We start from the raw sequence: 21,144 nt of genomic DNA on the forward strand, positions 1-21,144 counted from the left end.
TGCAAAAATATTGTAATAAAATGTAATAAAATATACTTCGTAATAAAATATATAGATAACGCTTGTTTCTATACGTACTTAAACCGTTGAAACGTTTCAATTATACAATCGTCAACTTCTCACAAATCATAACTTGTTTATGCGCAAGAGCAACTAAAGCTGAATTACCTGTATCCACCTCATTATTTTTAATTTTTGACCGCCTGGATTGGCGTGGATAATGTTGGCATGGATTTAGGCGGCAAAAGAGAGACAACCTTTGTTCGTGTGCTCCCACGAGTCAAAATTGGTTGTTGGGGTGCTTTCAACGGAACCGTACGCTACCACGCTACTGCACATTGCGCAGTGTAGTTGAGCTGGAAGAAGCAGTTGTTAAAGAGACCGAAGTTACGCAATGGCTGAAGAAGCTGCTCGTCGTGTCCAAACTGCCGTTGACAACATGGTCAACGAACTCGAAGGCACTCATCTCCGTAGAATCTTGGTAACTGAATTTTTATTCGCCAGCCTGTGAAAGCTGATATTGCTACGTAACTTTACGTTCAAAGAGACATGAATGCTGTCTGTCACTACAGTTTCTTTCTCATTTCGATTGGCCCAGTGCTTGCATTATTGATAGTTGTCGGTATGGTGTTTCATGCTGTAGGTGAGCCGGCAGCACGTGCAGCGACGTGAAGTGTCATTGCGAGTGTGCTGGCTTTCGACGAGGCTGTTGTAGGTGAAAGAATAGTCGTTTTAAAGCAAAACATAACCGAGTAGCCATGCGGACGGAAGTTTGTGGTGTGCATTATCTTTCTTCTGAAATAAAGTTTATGCGAACTATAGTTTATGCGAACATAACGTGTTTCTGTCACTGGCTGTGCACTGTGGGCAGCACCATACGAGATGCAACTTATAACTTTCAGGCGCAGCTCACTGTTACCGGGGGCCGAGGGGAGAATATTTTCTCATTGCATTAATAAAGTATGGAGGTCTAAATGAAGCTAATCAACTTGCTTTGCAATAAGGAACATCTTTTTATTTTCTACAGGCACATACACCATAGTGTACATAGCACCTTGATTGTTGCAGATTTATGAGGGACCAGTGTAATATAAAATCTCTATTCATTCGATTCTAGTCTTCTTTTCACTCTCTGTGTCAACCGCAGCGGTGGCCAAGTGGTTGAGCATCCGCCTCGTATGCGGGAGGTGCGGGGTTCGATCCACAGTGCCGCCGGGTACCCACCGGTGATACAATGGGTACAAGCTTTCCCCTGGTCTGGTGCCCGGCTTATTTAGGGTGAAATGCTTGGGAAATGGGTCTTTGACCCCACCTTGAGAAAAAGAAAAATACCTTGTGACATGGCGCTCTTTGGCCATAGCTGCCCTTGCGCCATAAAAATCCATAATCATCATCACTCTCTGTGTCAAATGGCGAACCAGGGCATTGCGGTCCTCGAGCCAATGACGAACTGCAAATTACAGTATAAGGTGAAACTAGAATAAAATAAAACAAAGCATCAGCATAAGATTATTTTCGTGGTCATGCCTTTGACGAGTGAAGGATCCAGAAGCATTTACTTGCTTTATACAGCAAGTGATCAAATTGCCTTCGGAAGATTTGGAGTTCATGGCAGGTACCCTAGTACTTGCAACTTGTATTAGCACCAGGCAGCAGCATGTGTGGCTTCCCCTCTATGAGTGTGTACTAGCGAAGGTTTCAATTTATTCAGCACTGCCTTCCTTTCTGGTGTGGCAGCAGTGTCCTGAAACGGCACTGCTAGTTTAGTTGCTAGACAGCGCCCGTGTCGTCTTCCTTTCCTAAGTCTATTGCCCGTTTTGCACTGGTCCACAATATGAATGTATGCTCTGTGTCCTGCTTCCATAGGGTCCCAGGGGTTTGGATTTTTGGGCTTGTAGTTAACGTAGCATGCGTTGGCGTGCAACGTTAGCTACGTTAGACTGAAGCGTGCGTCCAGGAACCGTCGTCTGGCTGCAATAGGCTGATGCCAGAGTCTTTGTTAGAATGCGGCGACAGCTCATGAATAGCAGAAATTTGTTTCCATTGAAAATAATCTCCTGCTTCCACGTGGCAAGTCATTTCGTGAAGACTTTTTATCCTTAATTTCTTCACTTGTATGTTTAGCATACAAGTGAAGGGAAAAGAGGTGCTCATTACGGCATACATGACGGATGCCAACAGCCACCAAATCCAAGGAGCGTAAGGGCTTTTTTTATTTGTCATTTTTCATCAATGGGAGATTAATAAAAGCAGAAGAAAAAACAATCACATGCCGCCGGTGGGATCCAAACCCACGACCTCCGAATTTTGCATTCGGTGCTCTACCAACTGAGCTACGGCGACGGCTGTCCAATGTTCTGCTTTTGGGGGTATTTATGTGTAGTGTAAGCGAACCTTGAGAGTGTTCACCAGCGCCATAGGTAGCATAAGAGGGTTCTCGCACAGCTGCCACCCTCACCGTTCGACCACGTACGTATACGTGGCACTCGCGGTAATGCAGGACGTACTGTGCCCGCCGCTATGGATGAGAGTGCCGAGGGGACGAGGGAGCAATAAGATTGTACTTTAAGAATCGGCTCATTTTATTGCATTTTAGTTGCAGTAACATAACATGAATAGAAATTTGTTTAGCTTTTTTCGAAGATTTGTAGGTTATAAAAATATAAAGCTGCATTTCGAAGGACGATCATTTTTTTTTTTTTCGCATAGCAGTTCACTTTATGAGGAGGGTCTGATTGAGATATTTGGCTGATGCATTGCGAACTTCTTCCAGGGCAATGTGCACAGGTGTGCTGTTAAGTGCTGCGATGACTCCAGACTGTCCATGGAGGGAGCCCGTACGTGCATCATGAATTGCTCTGAGCCGATTGAGAAAGCTCATAGCAAGGTTGAAGTTGAACTTGGGAACTTTCAGGTCTGTTGGTGTCAGAGTTCATTTTCTTGCAATGCTTAAGTGAACAAAGAATAACACAAAAAGTACTTAGCATTAAAGTGCTGTGTGCTTTTGTCTAAGTCCATGTGCATTTCTTTATATTCCAGGAACGCATTCGAATGTGTGTTGTGCAATGCGAGAATGATGTGCGGGACCAATTCAACCCACAGACCACAGAAGCAGAAGCCATGAAGTTCAGGGGCCAGTATGATGCATGTGTTATGAAATGTGCGGACAAACACATTGGTTTGTTGCCACAGCTACTGCAAAGGCTGAAAGACTCGTTGAAGCATTGTTAGAGTGCAATGTGTACAGTTGTGCCAGTTGTTTGTCTAGGCTGATGTTTCATAGAATTACTGAATGTTTTGATGACAAATATATAGCACACAAAGGGCAGGCACCCAAAAAGCTGAGTATTACAAACTTTTGGCAAGGCTGTGCTTGCACATACTGCCTTGAGTTATAATGAAAGGAATATTTTACTTTTTGGTTGTTTATCTTGTAGCACTGAGAGTATTGCGAGGCTGTTTGCCTTCATACCGTGCTAAATGTGTAGTGTGTCAAAAGTTGCCAAGTGCTTATTTTAGTTACTAAAAGTGCAATGCCACTACTTTATCCATGGTTTACTGCAGTGCTTGTCATTTCCTTTCAGTTAACTGCTATAGATCATGAAACACTTTATTCTGTCTTAAAAAGTTGCACCACTGCAGAAAAGGCACCTGCAGCTCTTCAAGGTTATGAAACGTTTGTGAATAAGGCACATTTTTGTATAACATACCACGTTGTATGACTAGTGCAATAAAATTGTATTGATTCCTAGTTTGCATATTTTTGCAGTGGTATTCGGTAGCAACACTCATTTGACATCATCATTGTCAATCTATGTCCAGTACAAAGGAAAGGCCTCTTCCACTGACCTCGATTAACCTTGTCCTGCACCAGCTGCAATCACCATATCTTTGCAAACTTCTAATCTCATCCGTCCACCTGACAGCCTGCCGCGATCGGCTACATTTGCCTTATCTTGGAATCTATTCCATTGTCTTAAGAGACCATCAATTATCTTCCCTTTGCATTGCATGCTCTGCCCATGTCCACATCCTGATTTCAGCTAGGATATCATTAACTACATCTGTTCCCTACATTATTTTGTTCTCTTCTAGTTGCAACGTTACCCCTATCGTTTTCCGTTCCATAGCTCAGTACACTGAAAAGAAAAGTACATCAAATCTCACATGATGCCTTGGAATGCGGATCGGAGTCATGCCCAATGATTTATTGCTGTGTCTGTCCAGTTAAAAAGCTGTTTCATGGCATCATACTGCCGAGCAAAATCCCCGATTGGGTGGTCGACAGTCCATTTGACAGGTGTGCAACTCTTATGTGGGACCGGTTCGCGTTTTCTGCACTGTATGCTCATTTTGAAGCCCGAAATTCTTTTAGCTACCATTCTCGGCAAACCCCTGAGCGTTGCCGAATTGCTCGCTGGGCTGTCGTGCGCACCCCGCGCCAGTAGCGGTGGAACCGGTTGGCAGCAACCTGCTGAGGAGGTGTTTCGACATCCGCCGAAGCTGAAGCAGAACGCGAAGCCTAACCTTGAGAACATGAATTCGAACCTGGAGAAGAACATGAAGCCGAATTCGAAAAACTCTTGATTGACTTTTCCGTCCGAAAGAGAGTGAGCAGAAAAAGAAACGAGATTCGAGCATGTGGCAGTGCAAGCAGATGAGCGCACTCGGCCATTGTCGCAGCCTCTATTCACAACACCATCAAGCTGTCCGAACTCGGACGTGTCTGTGAGCGGTATGAGTGCCATTAGGCTAAAAGGACGGCATGTATGTCTCCGCGTGTCCACCAAGTGAATACACCGCACCTGCAGCGAGCCGAATAAGGCGAAATATGTGTACAATTAATGCAACAAATGTAAGAGCATAAATAAAATCATTAGCGAGCCATAAAAGCCAGTCGAACTAGAACGAAATTAATTGGCGCAAATTTCAGGTGATGGGATGCAGCAAAAGGGAGGAGTCATAGAAAATCATGAAATGGAAAAACACCATCCTAAAAGCGCATTCTGCTTACGCATTTCATCATATGAAACCTGCTTTTTAGCTAGGCGGAGGCAGACAGGCGAACTGCACGGGGAGCCCACTGGTGATAAAAAGTGGATCCAGATAATAAACAGCTTTATTTTTCTACCGCACTTCAGAGAAATATTTTTACTCATGGCCATTTTATAAAATGTGAAGTGAAAGACTTTTTTTAACAGACTTTTGTTAATTTTATATTTGCGCATTTGCTCCCAAACGCAGACGTTATTGAATGGGCTTGGCCGCAACCACCTCGCGCAAAAGGCACAAATATTCATCAGTGCAAAACCTCTTTCGAGGTTTGCGGCTAGAGACGCCTGTGCGTTCTGCAGAGGTTGCGACACATGCAACAGCATCTGTTGAACTAGCAAGCAAGTGGAAGGCCCATGGAGGAAGGAAAACTGGCGAGACCAGAAGACTGTGTAAGCCACGCTCCGCTAGCACTGTACGAGCGGAGCAGAAGTGCTGGTCCGCTCGCGCGCTCCCGTGTGAGCAAATAGCGCATGCGCAGTAGCGCTCTCGCTTGCTGGCTGAGTGGAGTGGAAGCGCAAATAGGGGGTACAAACTGGGCCAGAGGGTGCTGCGGATGGATGGAAGGTGACGGGCATGATTTAGTTGTATGCAACAGTACCGAGAAGTGTGAAGGGCTCATAACATGGGAGGCAGGGAGTCTGCACTCGACGATAGATTATGCACTAATGTCACGGAGGATATATGATGGATTAGGTGTAATGAGCATAGATGAACATGGTTCCAGAAGTCTAGGTAGTGACCACAAGTGTATCAAGTTGAGTTTCAGAAGCGAAACCAATGTAGGACTAAAGCGAGATGAACAATCAGAGGGAAATTTTTACTCGGAAAAGCAATTGGAAGCACCAGCCAAACAAATTGAGAAAGTAATTTTTGAGGATAATGAAACAGAATGGACTTATACCAAATTAACTCGATTACTTGAGCTAGAGCTAGCTAAGGTGCGAGAAAAGGCAAAAGACGCAAACCCAAGAGTTGGTGGGATGAGGAGGTCAAGAGGGCGATAGATGTCTGGAAGTGTCCAGGGAACACAGATTTTCCAAGAAGAGGGGGAACCAGAAGTTGAAGTAGACAGAAAATGGGATACCTTCATAAAGTGTAGAAGGGAAGCATCCTATTTGATTAATGAGAAAATTAGAAGAAAGGGTGCCCAGTGGATGTCAAAAGTAAATAAAAAGGATGGAAAAGCAGCTCAAAAATTCAGGAGACATCTAAATGCAGTGAGTAATAAGACTAGGCTAGAGCAAAGGTTTATTGTTACAGTTCAGGGTATTTGACTTGAAGGGGATGAAGCAGTGAAACATAGGAACAAGGATGGCAGAAAAATTTAAAGAATGATATGTGGCACATAATTTATCAAAGGAGGATAAACCGGTTACTGCAATAGCTTCACTTGAGCAAAGAGAGTGGGAAAGGGCAGAGAAGAAGGTTCCTAGTGGCACAACAACAGGACCAGATGGTTTTCCGATTATGTTAATAAAGAAGCTAGGACCAAAATCCAAGCAAACATTAATACAGGTAGTGAATAAAATGATAGTGGATGGGAAAGTCCCCGATGAATGGCGATTAAGTAAAATGAACATGATATATAAGGGAAAGGGGGACAAAGCTGACAACTACCGTCCCATAACAGTGACATCTGTGGTTTACAGGGTGGTGATGCAGATTATAAAGGACAGATTGCAGGGTTGGGTGGAGAACGAGGGGGAGCTACAAAATGGGTTCCGGAAACAAAGGAGGTTGGAGGACAATCTGTTTTCATTGACGCAGTGTATAGAGATTGCTGAAAAGGAACACAGGCCCCTATGACTAGCATTTCTGGATATTAGCGGAGCCTACAACAACGTTATTCAAGAGTATTTGTGAGACATACTGGGCACATTGGATGTGGAAGATGGAGTAATTAATATTTTAAAAGATATATATAAAGGTAACAGAGTGCTCATAAAATGGGAAAAAAATGTATCAGGGCCTGTAGAGATACAGCGGGGGCTTAGGCAAGGATATCCTTTGTTCATGTTGCACCTGCAAGGGTTGGAGACCAAGCTAGAAAAGAGCGGACCTTTTTTTTTTTCAAGCAAGGGAAATGGATTCAACAGTCATTACCGGGACTAATATATGCAGATGATATAGTGCTAATGGCTGACAGCAAGGAAGACTTGCAGAAGTTGATAGGCATATGTGGTACAGAGGGAATATATTAGGTTTCAATTTTAGTAAGGAAAAATCTGCAGTCATGATATTTAATGATGAGGTCGGCGAGCATAGAATACAGGAGCTCACGCTAGAAGTAGTGGATGAGTACAAGTATCTTGGGGTGTGGATAAATAACGGTGCTGAGTATCTGACAGAGCATGAAAAATATGTAATGAATAAAGCTACTAGGAATGCAGCTGTCATGAAAAATAGAGCACTGTGGAATTACAATAGGTATGAAGTGGTAATGGGTATCTGGAAAGGGGTGATGGTTCCTAGCCTGACTTTCGGTAATGCGGTCCTGTGCAAGGTTAGAAACCAAACAACGCGGTGTAAGGAAGCTAGCTTTGGGAGCACATGGCAATACACCAAATCAGGGGGTAAAGGGTGATATGGGATGGGCGTCGTTCGAGAGCAGGGAAGCTAGCAGTAAGATAGCATTGGAGGAGCGATTGAGAAAATTGGGGGAAAAACAGTGGGCTAGGAAAGTTTTCAGATACCTGTACATAAGGAATGTTGACACGAAATAGAGAAAGAACTAGAAAATTAGCAAGCAAATGCCTGGACAGCAGTAGGGGGGCAAATCAGCAATTATCGGTGAAGAAAAAGGTTAAAAAAACAGAGAGAGCTCTGTGGAAAACAGGGATGCTCACGAAATCGATACTGGGAGTTCACCATCGATAGCGCTGACGATAAAAGAAGATTATTTGAATAAGTATGCTTGAGCGTCTGTCCTGCCTTGGCGCATGCGTTGAGATTACTCGGCGGTCTGTACTCAATAAAGAATTCAGTTGTTAGTCAAGCCGTTGTCCTGTGTTCTCTCTCCTAGTGTGTTCGTCTCTTTTTTTTTGGCTGGTATTTTCTTCTTTAACATGCCATACCAACAGGCCCACCATTCTGCCCTGCTTGGGAACACACAGGACCTTTAAGCAGGAAATTGCCAAAGAAAATATCTATGATAATTGTAGGGGATGCTCTTTGTTGTTTGAGGCCAGGACGGGAGTTTTGCGAACTAAGACATATAGAGTCAGGTACCATGAGATGGCCACGTTGTGCATTGCGTGCGGAGAGGAGGAGGAAACGGCTGAACACTTGATACTTTTCTGTAAAGGGCGCTACCCTACAGTGGAAAGCAGCGGTGCTGATTTATCCACGGCATTGGGGTTTAAGGACAGTGAAGGGAAAGTAGATTTTAAGCGGGTAGAAATAACCAAGCGAAGGTTATCTGATTGGTGGCTAAAATCAAGAGAAGAGTAAAATTTCATAAGTCATGGCTAGGTGGCTTGAGCCACCGCCCGATTTAAAGGGTTCAGCCTTATCCATCCAGGTAGGAGCGTCCCCTTTGAAACGGGGTTATGGCAGTTGCCACCATGCTCAGCTTTTTATGCGTTGCATATTGCAATCACTCAGTTCAGCCCTTGGGCGCGGCCGGGCAGCCACCATTGACCTTTAGCGCAACCACGTGACGTGACGTCACGACAGCCGGAGGAAAAGCTGGGCCCCGACTCGCGCGCGGCCGCAGCCACCACCTGACTCCCGCTCCTCCCGCTAGGGGCGCTGCGCCGGCGCGTGACGTCACGGAGGAAAAGCTGGGCCCCAACTGGCGCGGCCGCAGCCACCACCTGACTCCCGCTAGGGGCGCTGCGCTATGATTAACGTCACGGCATATGTATAAAAGAGCTGCGCTCCTTCGCCGGGACAGTCTTATACCCCTGTCACATGGGCATTTCGAGGGCCCTCGAACCGATAGTCTATCGACTCAAAGGCGATCGAGCACTGCTACACGGGCAGTTTCAATGGCGATCGAGTCAACGGAGCAGGACGGAACTCCATCGAGATATGCAACGCATTCTTGGCTTAACCAAGATAAGCCTGGCCATTTTTTCCCTTTATTTTGTTTAACTGTGTAGTAAGTTATTAAAATTTGCCATTTTCTTTAAATACGTCTTCCTACACTTTTAACCTTATGTCACCTCTCTGCTTTTGAGCCACCGATCTTCCAATCGCTTTTTGCTAATTTCCACCGCAGATTTATTTAAACTGTAGGCCCTCAGGAAGAGCGACTGTGCCTGCATCGACATCGGGATGGATGCCATCACATTTTAGTATGAGGTGTCCTATTGTTTCTACAGATTTACCACACACAGCACATGTGCCATCTTCGTTAAATTTCTTTTTGTAGCTACGCGTTCTAAGACATCGTGACCTAGCTTCAAAGAGCAGGGCACTGCCTCTTGAGTTATCATAAAACGCTGCCTTCCTGATCTGCATTTGCCAGTATCGATATAGTTCTACACTATGCTTCTTTCCCATTGAATCCAATTTTTACCTTCCGTGTTTTTAACCTGTCGTTTAATGCTCCTTCTTTCTCCGTCCTCGTGTCTGGCATACTTACTGGTTAGCTTCCTAGTTCTTTCCCACCAGTGTGAGTCAACGCTCTTTCTGTATAGGTATTTAAATACCTTAGCGGCCCACCTGTTATCGTCCAATTTCCTCAGGCGTTCTTTGTATAGTATTTTACTCTGAGCTTCCCGTGCTTCGGTCTTCCCTGGTCTGGCGTTACTGCGAGCACGCCATGGCTATGCTACACTTTCCAAATACCTCTCAGTACTTCATACTTGTTGTACCCCCACAATGCCCTATGTTTCATCATCTCGGCATCTCTTCACCCTTTTGCTATGAGAGACTGTTCGTGCCTTTCCGTGTACATCTGCCCTTCGTTTACCCATATCCCGAGATATTTGTATTCAGCCACTCGGGGTATTTCATGGCCTTGCATTGTAAACTCCTGATCAGTTGTATCGTTTAAAATCATCACACCTGACTTAGTTGCGCTAAAACTGAAACCTAGACTGACTCCTTCGTCTACACAGCAATTTACCAAAGATTGCAAATCTTCCTGGCTATCTGCTAAGAGTACAATATCGTCCGCATGCATTAAACCCGGTAGTCGTTGCTCAACAACCTTTCCGCCTAATGTGTACGACAGATCATAACCTAGATTGCTTCCTTGTAGCTTTCTTTCCATACTTATACAAAGCATGAACAGCAGCGGTGATAGAGGACAACCTTGTCTTAATCCTTTGTGTACGTGGACAGTTGTCGTACTCTTAATTCCTTCTCATGTCATTTCAACCTTATTTTCTCGATATATTTCCTGTAGAAAATCAATTACTTCATGACCGATACCTTTATCTTTTAAAATGTTCCACAGGAGTTCCCTGTTCACGTTGTCGTATGCACCGCTTATGTCCAGGAAGGCTAAATACAGAGGTCTGTTTTCCGCCTTAGCTATTTCTATGCACTGGGTAAGCACGAACTGGCTCTCATCTAAGCGCCTACTGCTTCTGAACCCGTTCTGAAGTTCTAGTATTCTATTACTTTCTACACATGACTGCATTTTTAATTTCACCGCCTACGTCGCCAGAACTGATGTTATCGTAATCAGTCGATCGGAAGGATTTTGTTTGTCTTATCGCCTTTCCCTTTATAAATCAAATTCATATTACTGTGTTTCCAGCTGTGTGGAATTTGCTTATTTGTTATGACTGCCTCCAATGTTTTTATCAGCGTTTCCTTGCCCCTTAATAATAATAATAATAATAATAATAATAGTTGGTTTTGGGGGGAAAGGAGATGGCGCAGTATCTGTCTCATATATCGTTGGATACCTGAACCGCGCCATAAGGGAAGGGTAAAGGAGGGAGTGAAAGAAGAAAGGAAGAGAGAGGTGCCGTAGTGGAGGGCTCCGGAATAATTTCGACCACCTGGGGATCTTTAACGTGCACTGACATCGCACAGCACACGGGCGCCTTAGCGTTTTTCCTCCATAAAAACGCAGCCGCCGCGGTCGGGTTCGAACCCGGGAACTCCGGATCAGTAGTCGAGCGCCCTAACCACTGAGCCACCGCGGCGGGGCCTTGCCTCTTGGGCCAAGTTCATTAATTAGCCTGATTGGAATTTCGTCAATTCCTGCGGACAGGCATTTCGGAATATGTGCTTCCGCCTTAGCTGCGGTCGCCAGTGAACAGCGCCCTCTCCGAGCGACTCCTCCTAATTGATCGGGCAGGACGACGAGCTTTCCCACTAACTTATGTGCGCCTGCCTCGCCAACACGTGAAGGAAACTAGTTTTGCGCGCGCGCGCTCGTTCTTTCTGGCTCGCGCTTCGGCGCTGTTGTGAGAGGAGCTCGCTTCGCCATGGCTTCCCGCTCGTGCATGGACGCCGTTGTTAAGGTGGCTAGATTGTGAAGGTGTGAAGAGCGCGGCGCTTTCCGTCGGCCGAGCGTGACCCCTCTGCGCACCGATGCCGCCAGGAGGAATGTGGCGCTGCTAGTAGCGGCGCGGTAAGCTCAGCCGCGTCGGCCTTGCGCACTCCGTAGCAGTTAGTCAATTCAGTTCGTTTCGTCGCCTGTATTGGAGTGTCTGTAGCAGCGTTTCCTCATCCGAGGGCGAGATGCCTTCAACAACAAAAAAGAAGACGGAGCGTTGGTGCTTTGCGCCTGGGTGTGGCATGGGATACAGAAAAACATTTAAAAATTCTGTTCCGTGCCCCTGCTTGCCAGGGAATGTTTGTCAAGTGGTCTCGAGCGATCCCAAGTGTCGACAAGGCCGTCAGTATTATTTTACAGTCTTGTCACCATCCTTGAAGACGAACTTGCAGATGCGTTCAGCTGAACGCGCTTGCATGTCGAAGCAGCGGAAGAGGTATTCTACAGTCAATTAGTGATATGTGCCAAAAATTAGTCGTTTTGAGCATTCTTTTGTGCTGACAGCATCAGTGGCACGTTTTTTTTTTGCCTCAGAAGAATTTTTTTTCCTTAAGGGTATAAATCAGGAGGATAGTGAGGAGAAACGGAAAACACTGAAGCTTTGTCTGCTGTAGATCAAATTCTGAAAAGTTTTCTCCCTCACGTGTAAATAAACGATTTCATGGCCAGATGTGCTGCTTCATTGCTTACATGAGCATCAAGATGGCATACATGCTACAGGTTCGCAAGCGGCAACAAAAACCGGTTTGTGCGTTGGGGCATCTGGTTTGTGCTTTGGAGCGCCTTCATCCTACACGCCGCGGTGGCTATACTAGTGGTTAGGGCGCTCGGCTACTGATCCGGAGTACCCACGGGTTCGAACCTGACCGCGGCGGCCGCGTTTCGATGGAGGCGAAGCGCTCAGGCGCCCATGTTCTGTGCGATGCAAGTGCACAGTGCACGTTAAAGATCTCTATGTGGTCGAAATTATTCCGGAGCCCTCCACTACGTACTCTCTTTCTTCCTTTCTTCTCTTAGTCCCTCCTTTATAATTCCTTCCCTTACGGCGTGGTCCAGGTGTCCACCGATACATGTGAGACAGACACTGCGATATTTCCTTTCCCTAAAAACGAGTTTTCATTTTCGCCTTCAGCCAATGCGACTGCAGTTCTGAGGTCCTACGGCACGCATTACAACCTGCTCTTCTCGCCGTACGTACGTGTAGTGGCTGCGTTTCGATGACGGCGCATCGCAGAGAGTCAGTGCACGTTGAAACCCAGGTCATTTAAATTATTCCGAAACCTTACACTGCGGCGTTAACAGCGTCCCTCACATCATGGGCAGCGTCTAGAAATGTGCACGCACGAAACGCGCTTCAGTACAGCAATGCAATGCAAACTCGGCTGGTGAAGCAGCATATTTCACAGGAATAAATGATGCGAGTTGCAGAAACACTATTTTATGATAAAGATCCATTCTTTGACACTACCAGAAAACGCGCGATAAGCAAAACGGGCTCATTTTCGCTTCAGTGGTTAAATTTAGCCTACGCAATTCGCACATTTTGGTTGCGCGCTTTACCGCGCCTCTGCAGTCAGCGCCGCCACACGGCATCGGCGCGCGGCGGAGCCATGTTTCACCGGCCGGTTTTACCACCTTTAAAATCTAGCCACCTTACCGTTGTGAGACAAAAGCGCGCCCACTCGAGGGTTGTCCTCGAGCTTTGACACTGCTGCGAAAATTTAACACGCGCTCTCGTGCTTTAGAGAGGGAGCAGCTCGTGTGCGCGGCGTCAAGGAAATAGTCCAAAAGGGCACTGTTTTCGTAGGGCCCTAGTTTTGTGCCCAGAGTGCGTAACCACGTGGTGTACGAACAATAATAATAATTGTTTTTTGGGGGAAAGGAAATGGCGCAGTATCTGTCTCATATATCGTTGGACACCTAAACCGCGCCGTAAGGGAAAGGATAAGGGAGGGAGTGAAGGAAGAAAGAGGTGCCGTATTGGAGGGCTCCGGAATAATTTCCACCACCTGGGGATCTTTAACGTGCACAGACATTGCACAGCATATGGGCGCCTTAGCGTTTTGCTTCCATAAAAACGCAGCCGCCACGGTCGGGTTCGAACCCAGGAACTCCGGATCAGTAGCCGAGCGCTCTAACCACTGAGTCAGCGCGGCGGGTTAACCCAAAACCAGTTTTGATGTGTTGTTGTTGTTGTTGAAAACTTTTATTGTCCAACAGAGAAAGACCACACCGCCTGGGCCGCTCTGTCTCACGCCCCTTTACAGGGGAGAGGACTTAGGAGCGGCCCAGCCGCACGGGATGGTCGCATTCGATGCTGGCCGGGTTGGTTTCGCCGGCGGCCTCTTCTGCCAGTTGGACGGCGGTGATTTGGAGCTCAGGGTCCGAGCTCCGCAACAAGGTTTCCCAGGCTTCCCTACTGCTAATGTTTTGCGCCCTGCCTGGGGAGTAAGCGCACTCCCAAATTATATGGTCGAGGGTTCCTCTCGCCCCACACTTTTTACATTTATCGTCCTCGCAGTCCGATCGGATATGTTTGTTTAGTACTGGGTTTGGGTATACTCCAGTCTGCAGGCGTCTCCACGCCGTCGCCTGACTCCTATTTAACGCCGTGTTTGGTGGGGGAAAACACCTCCGGCATTGCTTGTAGTGTTCTGTAATCTCTTGATACGAGATTAATCGCCCTTCTCTATCATGTTCGGCCTGAGCCGACCCATCCTGTACAGCACGGAGGTAGAGATCTCGAGCTGCACTGTGGGCCGCCTCGTTACCGCTGACAGATTCGTGCGCCGGGGTCCAGATGATGTTGATCGTCCTATCAATCACTCCTTGTGTTAAAATTTTGGTGGTGAGGGGGTTTATCCTCCCTCTGCTGAAATTTTGGATTGCAGTCTTACTGTCGCTAATAATATATCTATCTTTGGTGCCAGCGCAAGCGATCGCTATCGCGGCTTCCTCCGCTATCTCGGTTTCTTTCCCTAGTATGGTGGCCGCCGTGATGAGGGTGCCCTCCCCATCCACCGCCACTATGGTCATGTATCGACTATGTCTGTCCCCTGCCGCATCTACGTAGGCGACTTCATTTCGGGGTTTACCCCGATATATTCTTTCTATCGCTTCCGCCCTTTTCTGTCTCCTTTCCTTATTAAACTCAAGGTGCATATTCTTGGGTAGGGGAGGGATTCTTAGGTGCGCCCTGATTTCCCTGTCAATGTCGACCCTTTCCTTTTGCCCCCTGTCTGTGGCCATTCCAAGATTACTTAGCGTAGCTCTTCCCACTCGCGTCGTGCTGAGTCTTTCAAGTTGCGAGGTTTTAACCGCTTCCGCGATTTCTGCAATCGTATTATGCAGTCCTAGGGCCAGTAGCTTCTCCGTCGATGTACAGATTGGGAGCCCTAAGGCCTTTTTTACGCATTTCCTGATGAACGCGTCTATCTTGCTCCTCTCATCTGCCTTTAGGTTCAGATATGGCGTGGCGTAGCCCACTCTACTAATGATGAAGGCCTGTACCAATCTTAGGAGGTTTTTTTCCTTGAGGCCGCCTCCCTTACGTGAGACCCTCCTGATGAGGTTTAATGTCTGGGTCGCGTGGTTTTCTAATTTGTTAATTGTGATCGTGTTCCCCCCATGTGTTTGTAAGTGGAGGACCAATATTCGTATTGTCCCTACCTTTGGTAATTCCCTTCCTTCCACGTACACCTGTGGGTCAGAGGGAGGTTTGTTCCTGAGTGCCTTGTCATTATACACGAAGATTTCTGATTTTTCAGGCGAACATTTAAGTCCTCTGTCCTCCGCGTACTTTGAGATGACGTCTGCTGCCGCCTGCAGCGTTTGATTGATCTCTGCGTCGCTCCCTCTGTTGATCCAGAGATTGATGTCGTCCGCGTACAGGCTGTAGTTTAAGTTGTAGTTCCCAATTTTTCGCAATTCCTTCGGGAGCCCTCTCATGGCCATGTTGAAAAGAGTGGGTGACAGTACCGATCCCTGAGGTGTCCCCCTGTTACCCAGCCTGATCACGCCGGATTGTATTTCCTGGAAAGTTATAACCGCCGTGCGGTCCGTTAAAAAATTTCGGATATAACGATAGGTTTTTAGCCCTATTCCTGCCTGCTGGAGCCCCTCCAGAATGGCTTCGTGCTTGACGTTGTCGAAGGCCTTTTTTAGGTCTAGTCCCATAATGACTTTGGCGTCTTTGGTTCTGGAATGAATTATGTCGTGCTGCAGCCGCAGCATGACGTCCTGTGTGCTCAGAAATGGCCAGACATCTCGTCTGGCCATTTCTCTGTTTCCTCCATATAATTTGAAATTCTGGTCTGAATGATGTGTTCCATTAACTTTCCGACACATGACGTGAGTGATATAGGCTGGAGGTTTTCCAGCTGCGGTTGCTTCCCGGGTTTTGGAATCAGGATCACGTTAGCAGCTCTTTCCACAGCGGTGGGATCTCCCCTTTTTCCCAGCAATCCTGCATGTAGCTGGTAAGGGCCTCTATCGAGTTGTCATCTAAGTTCCTGAGCATCTTATTCGTGACTCCATCTGGCCCTGGAGCCGACTTGGTTTTGAGTTTCGCTATCTCCGCCCTTACTTCAGCTGTCGTGATGGGCGCGTCTAACTTCTCATTTGGAATCCCGTGGTAGTCGGGTAGCTCTCTAATTTCCGTGTCGCCTATGTATGTCTCGACGAGTTTTTTCATGAATATGTCGTCGTCCTGTTCTTCGCATGCGTGTCTAACTTTAGCCATTTTGACTCGTGCTTGTGTTTTGGACGTGTCAGGGTCTAATAAATGTCTTAGGATATTCCACGTCTGGGGTAGATTCATATTCCTTTCCATGTCACTACATTTGTTAGTCCAATTTTGTTCACACAGCTTAAAGGCGTAATCTTCTATTTCTTTGTTATGACGCGCCAACCTTCTTCTGAGGTTTTTGTTGTTTCTACCTTGCCTTTTAAGTCGACGTTCCATGCCCTGTTTGGCCTCCCACATATGTAAGAGTCGGGCATCCGCTATTTCCGGAGCTTTTTCTCCTTCTAGCGTCTTAGTTGTTTTCCTGGTGTCTTTCTTTACCGCTTCGCACCAGTCCTCTATATTTCCTACCTTTGTTATGTCTCTGTTCCCCCTAATCTCTCTAAATCGGTCCCAGTCTGTGATTTTCGTCCGGAAACACTTTTTTCCTTTGACTTTACTCCTGATTTCAACCGTGGTTTCCACTATTGAGTGGTCGCTCCCCAGATTGAGTTCCGTATTTATCCATTGCGTCGTTTCTACATTTTTAATCAGGGTCAGGTCCGGTGAGGTATCGGCGGTAATGCTGTTCCCCGCCCGCGTGGGGTGTAACGGGTCAGTCAGCAATGTTATCCCCAGGTTATGCGTGTCCTCCCACAACTGTCTCCCCTTTGCGTCTTCCTTAGTGTACCCCCACTCCGGGTGATGGGCGTTAAAATCCCCTACTATAATTAGCGGCTGGTTCCCCGCTATTTTAAGTGCCTTGTTCATTATCGCCCTGAAGCGGACCTTCCGTTGTCGCGGTGGGCTGTAAATATTGAGTAGGAAAGTGTTTGATTCCTCCTTTTTACCTGTTAGAATTTCTACAAAGACGTTTTCTATGACGTTGTCTTCTAATTCGTGTTCGATCGTTGCTACGTTTCTCTGCACCAGTGTTGTAACTCTCGATTTGTCCCCTTTCCCACTGTGGAAGGCGCGATACCCTTGTAATTTGGCCGGGCCACCGGTCTCCTGCAACGCTATAGCAAGGGGGGCTGATTCGCGGAGCGACAGCGTGGTCTGCAATACCGGTCGCTTGCGCCGATACCCGCGACAGTTCCACTGCCAAATTTGGATGTTATTGGGCGGTCTGTCCATTATTCAACTTTGTCATGTTCTCCTCAAGTAGAGTCACTCTCGCACTTAGGTTGGCGGTTTCCCCCTTTAATTGCTGGAGCGCCTCCGTCATGAGGTGAAAGTGATTTTGCATCTGTATCTGCATTTGTTGAATCTGATTGGCTAAGTCCTCAAGTTTACTGTCTCTTTCCTTAGCAAAATTCTTAAGACTTCTCTCCAGTTTCACATTTAATTTCTCTAGCTTTTCATCCACTGTCAGGTCTGAGTAGTTTTCCTCCCTGACTTTGCGTTTAGATGGGGGTGGAGAGGTACCCTCGACCATCATATTATTCTCCGCACCCTTGCTGTCGGCTTGAGCGCTAAGAGGGTCGCCTTCGATTTTGTTGGGCGCCGCTATTTTAGATCCGCCTGCTTTTGTTTGAGATTGAGTCGTCACTGTATTGCGCTCTGTTTTTAAATTTTGTATGTCCTCCTTTAAACTAAGGATCGTTGCATTCATGCTCTTAATAATGTTTGTCAATTTTTCTATTTCCTCGTCTTTTTTGTCCTTAATATTTCCGCCCTGGGTAGCCGTGCTTGCGAAGCTCACGCCTTTGCTCTCACCATTATGGGTTGTTGATGCACCTCGGGCTCGACTGGGGGTCCTGGCTCTCGAGCTCGACAGTCCCCTGGATTGGCTCCTTTCCCTGGATTGGTTCCTCCCTCTGGAAGAGCTTCGTCCCCTGGAGGCTGTCCGCTGCTCCTCTCCTAGTCGAGGGAAGGAACTCGTCCTGGGCTTGTATCCTTCCTTCTCCCCGTCTGGTCTGGCCCTTGGGCGGCTCTGGTGTTCGTGGGTTTTTGCGATGCGGTTGGTTGCTCCCCCCGTGTCCGCTTCTTCCTTCATCTTCTTTGCCCAGTGTCTCTTTTTGATTTCGTATGGTGTACGATGGATCAGCTTGCATTTGCTGTCCCCCAGCATGTGATCTTTCCCGCAGAGTTGGCACTTCAGCTTGCAGGTGTGGTCCTCTGGTGGATTTTCCTGTCCGCAACCACGGCATTTGATGTTTGCCGGGTTTGGACACACGTCGATTCTATGGCCTAGTCTTCCGCATGCCTTGCATACTTCGTATTTATTCTTATACAGGTAGCATCTGTGCGGGGCTCCCCCAAGGATGACTGTCCTCGGTACTCTCTCCTCCTTGAAGAGTATTAATATAGTCGTGGAATCTTTCCCGAGTCTTCTTACCCCGATAACCTCCGGGTTTGCCTTGTGCCTTAGCATCTGCATGATCTCCTCTTGGGTGAAAATCCTATCCACCCCGTGCACCACTCCCTTGCCGCAGCCGTCCGGAGTGGCCACGTAGGCGAAGACTGGCACCTGTTCTTCCTCCCCCAGCTTGATTAGGTTAATGCTCACGTATTTCATCTTCATTTCCTCACTTGTCGTAGCGATGAGGATGGAATGTTGTTTCGTGTTGGGTATCACGATGTCTTCCTCTTCCGTTTCCTGAATATTCACGCCCGCCGACGCCTTGATCATTCTTGTTAAGTATGCAGGTCCACGTTTAAGGAGTCTATCTAGTCCACCTTTGGGTCGGAGAATAATCTTGTCCGCTCCCTCCGGTATTTGTGCCTCCAGTTTCTCTACTGAAAATGCTGCCAGTTTTCTTCCGGCCTGCCGGAGCCTGAACTGCTCGGCCTCGATTTCCCTCCTGCTCTTCTCGAGCGGGACAACCTTCTTCCCTCTGCACTGGAACCACTGTCCCGGCGCCGTGAACTCCCGCGGGTCCACTTCGTCACCTTCAACCACCTCCATGATGGCTGCCCTCGTTTCAAATTTCCCGCGCTCTTCGTGCCGCTCGCCGTGGCGCTGCTGCTCCTCACGCTGTTAGGCTTAGCTCGCTTCGCCTCAAAAATCCTGGATTATTCGAAAAATCGGACTCACTTGGTGGAAAACTTGGTATCCTCGTATTCCCGGCGAGTTCCGACATCCGATTCTTCACTCGTTTTCAGTCGATGGGCAGGATTTCTCCCGATAACAGCGTCAAAGCATGGAGCTGTGCTGAGACACGTCTGATCATGCCGGCCCCCTAGCGGCCAACCAGTTTTGAAGCGAAAAGCTTCACTACGCTAGTGAACACCGCACTTCGCGTGAGCCGGCGTATGTCGGAGCACGAGTGACGTCACGCAGGGCGCAGGTGGCCGCCACCGACTCCGTCGCCTTTTCTCTCTCTCTCTCGCTCCCTAGTCACAACGAGCCACAGGTGTTCCCGCCACTGCGCTGCGCCGCGCCTTTCCTCAAAATGCAACTTTCAGTTTTCTCTTTCTTCTTTCCCTCCCTCCTTTATCCCTTCCTTTACGGCATGGTTCGGGTGTCCACCGAGATATGTGAGACGGTTACTGTGCCATTTCCTTTCCTCAAAAACCAAACAAAACAAGTGAGCCGGCGGCGTTCATAAAATTCATTTGCGTTGACAAATTTGCGAAGGCTGTTCATTTTCACGAAAGGAAAGGCGCACAACCGTCTCCGTGGGTCAATGGAGACCTCAATCTCGCTTTCAGGTACATGGCGTTGGTGCCGAAAACCTGCTTTGATTGTGTTCCGCACACTGGATAGGCAGCGCGCCCTCCCTGCCACCCTGGGAGGTCGCATGCAGTTAATGGTTGATCGCGAGAGATTGATCACCAAATGAACGCTGCGGCCTAGCTATTGCTGCAGTGCCGCATGTCAGCCACAACTCTGTCAGCGCTAATTCATTCATTCCACATATCTCTATCACCACGAATCAAAGCACGAATGAGGCGTCCGCATATCCAGGGAGCCAGTTATGCGCCCTTCCTTTGCTCACAGCCGTCGCCGTCTAGAACATTGTCAACGCCAACGCCGACATCTTTCGCTTTGTATATCCTGGATTAGCTGAGCTAATCCACATTAATTTTTTTTCAGCGCTCGTGTGCGATTGTTGAGGAAAGGAAATGGCGCACTAACTGGCTCACTTCTCGGTGGACCCCTCAACCGGGCGGTGAGGGAAGGAGGAAATTGGGGTGAAAGAGATAAGAGGTGCTGGAGTGGAGGGCTCCGGAATAATTTCGACCACCTGGGGATGTTTAACGTTCACTGACATCGCAGAGCACACGGGCGCCTTTTGCGTTTCGCCTCCATCGAAATTCGGCCGCTGCGGTTGCGTTCGAACCCGGGTGCTCCAGCTCTAGAGTTATCACTCTTACGAGCCCTAGAGCTCAGTAGCCGAGCGCCCTCGTCTGCTAAGCCAGAGAACATGGCATCAATACCTGGCCGCAGCAGCCACGTTTCGATGGAGCCTTAAAGCGAAACTGCCCGTGTTCTGTGCGATGCCAGTGCGTGTTAATGATCCCCAGGCGGAACAAATTAATCCGCGTCTCTCCACTACGGCACTTTTGTTCTTTCACTCCTTCCTTCATCCCACTCCTCACGGCGCATTTGAGGCGTGCACATAGTGGGAATTACTGCGCGCCTTTCGTTTATAAAAACCATTCTTCTCTTGGCTGTCTTAGCAACGCGGCGCAGAACGAACGGATGAAAGATAATGAAGCCGACAAAAGCGAAAGCACAGCGCGAGAGGCTCGATTTAAATACGCGGCGCGCGATGAAGAAAAAAAAATTGCTGTGGCTGAACTCTGCTAGGCCAGGTTATACGGAACGAAAGGCAACCGAAACAGTGACCGATGTCGACGCGGAGACGTTTGCAGCGTCCGCTGCCTTTTTCCGCTTGAGGTACTCGCCGCCTGTGACGCTGCTTCTCCAGACGTACCTCCCGTTCTTATCGGT

General features: G+C 47.7%; 1 protein-coding gene and 1 non-coding gene across 2 annotated transcripts; one reads left to right on the forward strand and one right to left on the reverse strand.

Moving 5' to 3' along the window:
* Positions 1–247: 247 nt before the first annotated feature.
* LOC144113071 (protein FAM136A-like) lies at positions 248–3,751 on the forward strand. The gene is made up of 3 exons (XM_077645970.1): positions 248–481; positions 2,774–2,914; positions 3,040–3,751. The coding sequence occupies exons 1-3, from the start codon at positions 395–397 to the stop codon at positions 3,229–3,231; spliced, it is 420 nt and encodes a 139-aa protein (XP_077502096.1). The 5' UTR covers positions 248–394; the 3' UTR covers positions 3,232–3,751.
* TRNAL-CAA (transfer RNA leucine (anticodon CAA)) lies at positions 2,271–2,343 on the reverse strand. The gene has a single exon. It is a non-coding gene; the product is annotated as a tRNA-Leu (tRNA).
* Positions 3,752–21,144: the final 17,393 nt, after the last annotated feature.

This window comes from Amblyomma americanum, chromosome 1 (assembly GCF_052857255.1).
Source record: "Amblyomma americanum isolate KBUSLIRL-KWMA chromosome 1, ASM5285725v1, whole genome shotgun sequence".
NCBI classification, from domain to species: domain Eukaryota; kingdom Metazoa; phylum Arthropoda; class Arachnida; order Ixodida; family Ixodidae; genus Amblyomma; species Amblyomma americanum.